We start from the raw sequence: 9,193 nt of genomic DNA, 5'->3' as shown, positions 1-9,193 counted from the left end.
GAAACAAAACACTTTCCAGACAAGGTCTGTAAACATGATTTTTTTTTTCGTGCCCTGCTTGGTTCAAGTGACAATTCTAGTTTTTGACCCAAGTAGCACAATTTGCACAGAAGCATCACAGCAGCATAATGAAAGGAAAAAAACTGAACCATATACTGGACGCACTAGCTTCTGTATAAAAATTCAAAAACACCCGCTAAACTACCCGGAGAAAACCCACTTATGCATCGAGAGAACAGAAATACCACACAAAAATGGCAGGACTTAAAACCCACAAACTCAGAACTGTGACGCAGACATGTCAACCACTGTGCTGCTCTGACCTTTAAAGTACCAGTCACTAAAAAAAAATATTCAGATAATTATATTAATCGGAATTGGGTATTTTGACAGGCAGTGTAAAGTCAGTTAAATAATTTAAAAATGCAGTTAGAATAACTACCACTAGGTGGGAGAAGAAACAAAATTAAACAATTCAGCTGCAAAACGAGTCACAATTGAGAGTGATATAGTGTCAAGTTTTTAGTTGGTTTGAAATTGGATGAATTAATACTTTCAGGATTTATCTGTGAGAATAACATACTACTAAGATCTAAAATAAGATCTTCTCGCATTCATTGTAATCACACCATCAAAAAGAAGGAATATAGAGTTGCTGAAACAGTCCTAATTTCTCTGTAAACAAAGCACCAAAATGAGCACCACGTATCAGCCACAACATTACATAAACCTACACTGATACAATTCCAAATAAAAAAAGAATCTAACATTCTGCGTTTTTTGTTTTTGTTTTTTGGTAACTATTTTTTACCATTGTAACAGAGTGGACAACAAACACGCTGTAGGTTAGTCGGGGCTGCTTGTAATACTGTATTTTGGTAATGTTATTTTGGCAGGGACAAAAGAATCTTTCCCCAAAGATTAACCTCGATACAATTCTTGTGTTGGTTCTCATGAGAGGATTCAGAAGTACCTACTGTTGTAGCTGGTGAAATTAAATGCAGGTAACTATTCAACCACAACTGCCAACTTAAATTTCAACTTCATTTTCTTTTCGGTTTGGGATATAACTCTCTCAGCAATGCGGCTCGGCCTAAAAACAAATCACCCATCAATCCATCCATCATCTGATCCACTTATCCTCACGGAGATATAAATTGTCTTTGATAGCAAGTATGAAACGTGGGACTGAGATGATGGTAAGAGGAGCGAGAATAGCAGCATCTTTTGAGGACAGTGTCTGATCACCTGGAAATCCAGACTCAGTCACTGTACCAGCGGCTGAGTCTGGTGAGTCGTAGCATCAAGCGCATTCCTGAGGCGGGGCAAACTTGAGCAAATAGACAGCGACATTAACCAATCAGCGAAGAGTGGACGAGACATGGGCGAGGGGGAAAGTCTTCTTTTGAAATAAATGCCTTAATGACCATGTGTTTCTGGTTATTTCAAAGTGATTTAATGCTGAATGAGGTATACAAACTATCATCTCTTCCGTGCGTCATTTTGAAAGAGGATGGATTTCTGCCACCCACGGGTGACGTTGAGCACAAAGGACTTGTCACAGCAAGTAAACGAACTTGATTGGACGGTTCGTTACGAATTTCGTGCTTTCATTTTTTTCATTTTCTTAGCGGGTGTAGCTTGCCAGGCAAAGTGTCTACCACATTGGGGCCCTGCAAAATGAGCCTGCTGGCAGGAATCAGATAGCTGTAGTGTGGGTGTGCCTTATTTCCAATGTCTTAACACCTTTAGGGAATGTTTTGCTTTCGGCGGTTGAAAAAACTAATCTTATTACCTTGAGAAAGCCTCATCCAGACCGTCCTCAAGCTCCTAACAAACACAAGAAGAATGTTAATTTCTAAATCACATCACTACATACATTAATATTACTCAGACAAAATAGAATGGAATAATGTTATATGTTTAAGTATATTACAGTTACTTGAATGCATAATCAAATACATACACCTATTGCCAATCTTGACCTAAAATAAGAAGCGGTGAAAAATCTTTCCCTCTTGCACCTACAATTTAACAGCCCAATATGTAATTCTCCAGTTCAGCCTACAGCGTGCCTCAGAAGTATTCACAGTGCTTCATTTTTTTCCCACATTTTGTTTTTCAACAGCCTTATTCAAAATGGATTAAATACAACACACACAATCCCTAGAGGACAATGTTCAAAAGGTTTGAAAATGTTTGCAAATGTATTACAAATAAACAGCTCAAAAAAGAAAAGCACAAGTACCTAAGTATTCACAAACTTTGAAATGAAGCTCAACATTGAGCTCAATCGGAGCCAATCATTGTTAAATTCAATTGATTGGACATTATTTGGAAAGGCATGTCATCGCGCACGTCAAGCACCAAGTTAGTGTATGTACTCGACCTCTGACTAAAGAGGAATGCAGCAAAGTAGAGAGGCATCCTGAAGGAAAACCTGCTACAGAGCACTTTTGATTTCAGACTATGGCAACGTTCACATTTCTGTAGGACTTCGACTCGAAGCACAAGGCAAAAATATCAAGGGCATGGCTACAGGACAACTCGAGGAATGGCCTGAAAATGACTGTGTCCTGGCGCTGCCCATTCAACCTGATGGAGCTTGAGAGGCGCAACAAAGAGGAATGGGCGAAAGTGCCCAAAGACAGCTGTGCAATGCTTGTGGCATTATTGTGAGGCTGTAATCGCTGACAAATGTGCATCGACAAAGTATTTAGCAAATGCTGTGAATACTTGTTTTTGTTCTGCATTGTAAAGTGTCCTTGAGTGTTTTGAAAGGCGCTTATAAATAAAATGTATTGTTCTTAAGAACATTTCACTTTTTTTTTTTTTTTTTTTTTAAATTAGCAAAAATCTAATCGGAAAAAAGAAAAACCTTTTCCATGTTATCGTTTTTTTTTTTAATTAACAAAAATCTAATCGTAAAAAAGAAAAACCTTTTCCATGTTGTCATGGTGGGGCTGCTGTGTTAGCAATTGTTCGTAAAAAATAAAATAAACTAATTTATTCCATTTTGGAATAACATAAAATATGGGAAAAGTGAAGCACTGGGAATCATTTCCCTTTGTAGTAGCAGCAGAACAGGACACTCCTCCCCTATGCAAGTACAGTCACATTACAGCCAATCAAAATTTCCCTTTAATCAGTGACATTAAAATTACTGCATACTATTCCATCATACCAAGGCTATGTAGCTGAAACTAAGTACTGGTAAGTAAATTAAATATGGGACTCTTGTCTTACCCATACTGTATTGTTGTTCTCAGTTGCATGGTTATGCACCGTAAAGGAATTCAAGTCTGTTTGAAATGTTCCTGAGTGGACCAACGTTTCATTGGCTCCTTCCGCCAGGTCGAGGAGTTTTGTAGTGGCTCCCTCTGCAAAATAAAACCAGCACAAATGGGACACTTTTCCACTCTGTGCATTATGTGATAACTGAGTTTGGACTAAGGCCGGTATACCACATTGGCAGCACTGACATGTAATGAAATGCACTTGCTGGCTGATTAATGTGTCAACCCTCATATTTGAGCACTCTTTGAACGAATGACGTCCACTGACCGCAGTTAAAACGCCACTGAAGCGGATGTTCAGTGTTGCAATGTCACTTGTCAAAGTCAAAACTTCTCTTTAGATGACTTTCCCATGACCTGTCATTTGTAATCGAAAGGGGATAACATTTGTGTGTCTGTCGAATGCAGCTCACATCAACCTCTCTCTACTTTCTGTTGGCACAGGATTGAAAGTATTCACAGAAATCTCCCCTTTTAAAGGTAGTACTGATGATGGAGTCACAGGGATAACACCGAGGTGTTGTTCAGTTGCCTCCACGGTATCATATTTCATGGCAAAAGCGGCATCAGTGATCCCGAGTTTCATCAAGTCAGTCAGCGGCCTGCCGCGTGATCGGGCAGAGTGACGGGGGCATAAATATGACTTTGTGATGGGTCCAATGCAGAGTTGTCCTTAATCTGTGCCATGATAAGCAGAGAGGCTTCAACCATGTACAAATGAGGCCGATTGTATTTCCAAGAATCTATTTCACGATGACACTGCCTGCTTAGAGGCCCGGTATAGAATCAAAATGCCTTTTTACCCATAAACAAAAATCCAAAAGGCTTACATATGTTTATTTGTCACCTCTCCTTCCAAATATAGCGTCATATTTCAGAAATCCCTTTCTAGGTTGGGGACATTTGGCTGGAAGGCAATCTACAAAGCTGAGGTCAGATGTTCCTGGACTGACATCAAGCTCAACCCCGCCGTTATTAAATGGATCAAAGAAAACGGGAGCATTCAATATTTGATGTACCCAATGTGACAGAGAAAGGACATGCCCACATGCGCACACGTGAATGGGTGTGCAGGCCTTTGTGCCGGATCTCAGCTCGGTAAAAAAAGGCACAGCTAATGATGCCTTAAAGAACGTCAAGCCCAATGAGATGTCAATAATGTCCTGTTCGCAAGGCATGAAGAGAATCTTCGGAGGATCCGTGGGAACAATGAGGTCACAGAAAACATCAGTTACTCCAGTGGTTTGTCAACAAACTATAGCTGGTATTTCCAAATAACAGAAAGCATTTTAACCACCATGTGCATTCACCTTTAATGCCATTTTCTGCACATTCGAATGAATGCAAAGACAAAGACAGACCCAGGCTGTCAGCTGAACTCTGGCCTCAATGGAAGCCAACATTTGACAAGTGGCTGATTTTTGTTGCAGATGGCATGATGTTAGGTGACATGACTGACCTCCTCCCTTCAGGCTGCCGAGGCTCGCTGAGCTGTCTGACTGGATGCTGTTGACTCCTTCACCATCTGAACCCGACTTCACTCGCTTCTCCTTTTCTGCATATGTGGCAACACAGGGGTGGAAAGGATGAGGACAAAGAGACAGAGCAGTCACAGAAAAGGTCAGTACGACACAGGAAAACTGTAACAATGGGCTGATTGTCCTTGCACAACTGTGTACTCATTTAGCGGCTGGGCAAAAGATAAATAAATAATCGAATGTTCCACCAGTCACACATACAATAATGTTTGAACAAATAAGCAGCAACTATTGGCTGATAAGATTAGCCTAATTAAGTTTGCTTGAATTGTGAGGCACTGAGCTGCAAAAATAACATTCAATTCAGTCAGTCGTGATTGCAGCATTTAAATTAAACAGGCAGTGCATCCTCAGCTGTTAATTTTTACCATAGTACGTACAATTAATACAATCAAGAACAACAACTAATCAACTAATATTCCCAATGTCATCATATATTCTGTTTCCATTCAATTTGGTATCCTTACACACATTTTCACTGAATAATTACAGTGGAAGTCAAGACAAAAATGTTCTTTACAATAATATGTTCTATGAGGCCACACAAGTCTTATGAAGGAATTCTTATTAAGATTGCGGTTGTGGAATTTGAATTAAGCAGCAAATTCCACTCGTTTTTAGCCATCTCAGGGGGTGGCCATTTTGCTACTTGCTGTCGACTATTTGAATCTACAATTACAGCTGTTGTCGAGTTGTTAATGATCCTCTGCAACCGAGAATGTGGTTTTAAAAAAATAAAAAAGCTGTAATTGATGGTCTGAGATGGAGAAGCACACCAAAAAAACCTGAAATCTCTCAAATAATGTGTCCTTGCTGTGTTAAAAGAAAAAAAAAAAGGAGATCAAAATCCATGGGCTGTTTCTTGTCCATCACAAAAATCTGAAAAGGTTCTTCCATCCATCTATTTTCTACAACAGCTTATCCTGTTCAAGGTCATGGGGAACTGCAGCCTATCCCAGCAGACTATCCTGGATTGGTCACCGGTAGGAACATTGAGACCATTGTACAAACATGATATTACATTCAGATTCACACGCTCACCGACGAGGAACTGAACCGATGCTACCTGCATACAAGTCTGGCGTGTGAACCACAGTAACCAAAAAGGTTCCTCTTCAATGACACTTTGTGTCATCATCATTACATTTGTAAAGCCAAGGTTTTTTTTTTTGTTCCGCTTATATTGGATTGCAGAACTGTACATCATATGAGAGTGAGTGAACATACTCTAAGTTCTTATATTCACCGAGTAATTGTTCTATGTGACCAAGATACAATGCAGTGTGAACATAAACTGATTATTAAAAGCAACAACAACAAAAAACATCGATCCTCAATAAATTGTAAAAAAAAAAAAAAGACCGAGGGAAGGGGGATATGAGAAAATCATTTCCCCTCATCGGTCATACTGCTTCGAGTCTGGGAAAGGAAGCCATGCATACCTTCCCTGGCCGCCTGCCAGAATTCAAATGCCACTCTGAAAGCCTGCGCCACTGTCAGGGTTACTGCTTGTGCCTGTTGTGGGGAAGCGCGCGCGCACGCGCACGCGCGCGCGCACACACACACACACACACACACACACACACACACAAAAAAGGGAAATGAGTAAACGGAAGAAAAACCACAACTCTTACATAATAACTCATTTCAATCGGCAGTATGGATATTTAGGCACAGAGCTAAAGGAACATAAACAACGTGACCGTTGCCATGAAAATAGAGACACCATGACCTGTTTTAGGTAGCTGGGAGGAGCATTTTGGCAAGAACTACATAAGTGAGGGGAAGGAAGAGGGTGGGGCTCACTTGATCGGGAACCTCTAGGGAATGAGAGAATGATGACAACCTAGCCTCCCTTCTTGTCCTCCCTCCACATCTTTCTTCAGTTCTGACTGAATGTTTGCATGTTAACTTGTCAAAGAGACAAGGTGATTAGATACTACCTAAATTTTTTACCACGAATCTACTTTGGAATTGCTTTGCACTGAAAGCATACACGGTCTTATCTGCTTACCACTTTTCTCTTTGTGCACAGGAAGGCATGACACTCGAGTGCCTCATTGTGTTGGCTCTGGACGATGTAGGCAAACACTTTGTCATGCATCTTATCTGCTGTGCAATAGGATATTCTGAAAAACACAAGACAATTTGAGGACCATGAAAAGCAATGATGCACTAACTAGATCAGAATGTTAGCAGAGTGACACAATTTACTGTAAATGTTTCAATCTTGCGCTTCAAATGCTAGAAGAGCGTCTTTATTCAAATGCTGGATTTTTGGGGGGAGGGGGTTCGCTTGAGTTGTCAGAGCTGTGAATCTCAATGTAGAGTTTAGAAATTTATCACAACAATTCATAAAGATGAAGCTAAAAGTATTCCAATTTTAAATCTAGAAGAGCAAAGGAGCCTAGGTTGGCTGGAAGAATTGGAGCAAGCCCTCATGAGATTTAGTGGCAAATGTTTGCAATGGGGGCTTTGGGAAATTCCGTGTCTAACAGTCCAATCAATTTGTTTTATTGATCATCCAAGTTCCTAGAGACTAATGAGGCAGTAAATCTCAGATGGCAAGCTGCTTTATGTCTTCACATCCTGTTGAGATTATTGCATACATTTCAAAAGGTTTTGACAGTGTCAAGTGATAGCTATGTTCAAGATGATGAATAGAACTACTACTTGCACTAAATGACAATCAAAATTGCACTTAAACTGCTAACAAATACTCAGACCCCAGAGTAGAGTCTCAATAAACCAAAATAAATCCAATCTCAGCCCATGTTTCTCATTCTGCCTTGACTATACTTTTCAGTGCGAGATGTTACTTGGAAAATGCCAAACAGTGCATCAATCAGATTTAATATTGATACAGTAGATGGTATAAATCTGAGACAGTAACGGCCTGACACTGACAGCCACATAGCGACATACAAATGAAGGCTTTGCTGTCAATTACACTTAGGCTTGATTCACAATATACTGTAGGTCCAACAACCCAATTCCAAATCCAAACATTCCAAATGACACATATCCATTGACCGTGTGTATATTAACAGAGCTCGGGAAACAACCTTATGTGCAGATGATTAAGTAGCACATAGTTCCCTGGATGTTAACCATTACTTAACATTTAGCTGGTCTGGACTGACTCTTTGCCACCCCACACCACTTCTTCCTTGATTTAAGCAAAATGAAATGAAACAAAGCATAATTGGCCCACTGTTGTTAATAATTGTTCTTATTTAATGACTGACAAATTCCTAACGGTATATTAAACCTGTCTCTTCAAGAGTATATCCAGTTGCTGTAAAATTGAATTTGAATTGTGCCACTTGAGAGCTAAATATATGAATCGTTGTTTCAACCATGCAGCGTAAACGCAGCGAACCAGCCGTAACATTGAGACAAACCAATGAAGGTTTTGCTCGGGAGATACCAATGGTCAGTTTTGACTGACAATACCAGAGATATATTGCTGGTGTACTGCAAAGCACTTGTCATAGTTTGTCAGGCACAAACACCTATTTGTGATGCAGTGCCATGTTGATACTACAATCATGGTGAAACCATGTATTATTTAATGGTAGAAAATTGTGGAATGCAATTCAATGGCCACAATTTCATTGCGCAGGTGTAACAAAAGTAACGGTCATTCAAGGAATTGAACAGATTTCTTAAATTTATGAAAAATAATGAACACAGTTTGTGGAGAAAATTCAAAACTGAAAAATCACGTCGAAATGCCTTCCAATAAAGACTCCAGATTAACTCTCCTTATGCAGACTCATTAAAATGGAACTTGGTAGTCATTTGAGCATGATCCTTTAGCTCGAGGCCAACTGAGGGCAACTCTAAGTTTGCAGGCTGAGGCAGGCAAAAGATTTCTATGGCAATTGGAGGAATGTCTGTGTCACTTGGGTGTGACAGAACGCATGCATGTCAGTCACACCTGCATGAAAGCTCAGACATACAGTTGTTGTGCTGCTTCCTGGCGAGAGCGAGGCACACTGCTGACAGACACACAAAAACCCTGGCGCCTCACACCTCTTGACCCCACACAACAATCCAATGATGGGGAACTAGAAGCATGCGATGAAAACTTTTGTTTTAATCGAATGATGAAGTCAGAAAATATGCAATAACTGGAGCCGCCCCGTTGAATGATTAACTCAGGACATGACATGAGGAGAAGAACTGACCTGTAAATGGAAATGTTTTCTATTAGCTGGTTGGAGGCACTGTCGTAAAGGATGATTCCACGAGGGGAGACTGTTAATGTGACTTTCTGGAGCTTTTTTCCGCTGGCTTTGGCCTGAACAACAAAAGAAAATAAAAACCACGACATAAGTGTGAGACAAAGAAAAA

At 40.1% G+C, this 9,193-nt stretch overlaps 1 protein-coding gene across 1 annotated transcript in view; it reads right to left on the bottom strand.

The window, feature by feature from the left end:
- ldlrap1b (low density lipoprotein receptor adaptor protein 1b) overlaps positions 1–9,193 on the bottom strand; it is a 43,858-nt gene that overhangs the window by 16,231 nt on the left and 18,434 nt on the right. Inside the window, exons 6-8 of the mRNA XM_019876177.1 lie at positions 4,756–4,851; positions 3,247–3,380; positions 1,796–1,830 (exon numbers count right to left, since the gene is read on the bottom strand). Of these exons, the coding sequence (XP_019731736.1) occupies positions 1,796–1,830; positions 3,247–3,380; positions 4,756–4,851 (265 nt within the window). The remainder of the gene's footprint in view (positions 1–1,795; positions 1,831–3,246; positions 3,381–4,755; positions 4,852–9,193) is intronic.

The sequence above is a fragment of the Hippocampus comes genome, unplaced genomic scaffold, assembly GCF_001891065.2.
Source record: "Hippocampus comes isolate QL1 unplaced genomic scaffold, H_comes_QL1_v1.1 scaffold107, whole genome shotgun sequence".
Lineage (NCBI taxonomy): Eukaryota > Metazoa > Chordata > Actinopteri > Syngnathiformes > Syngnathidae > Hippocampus > Hippocampus comes.
The sequence above is the reverse complement of the archived record's forward strand: the minus strand, read 5'-3'. Positions and strand labels throughout refer to the sequence as shown.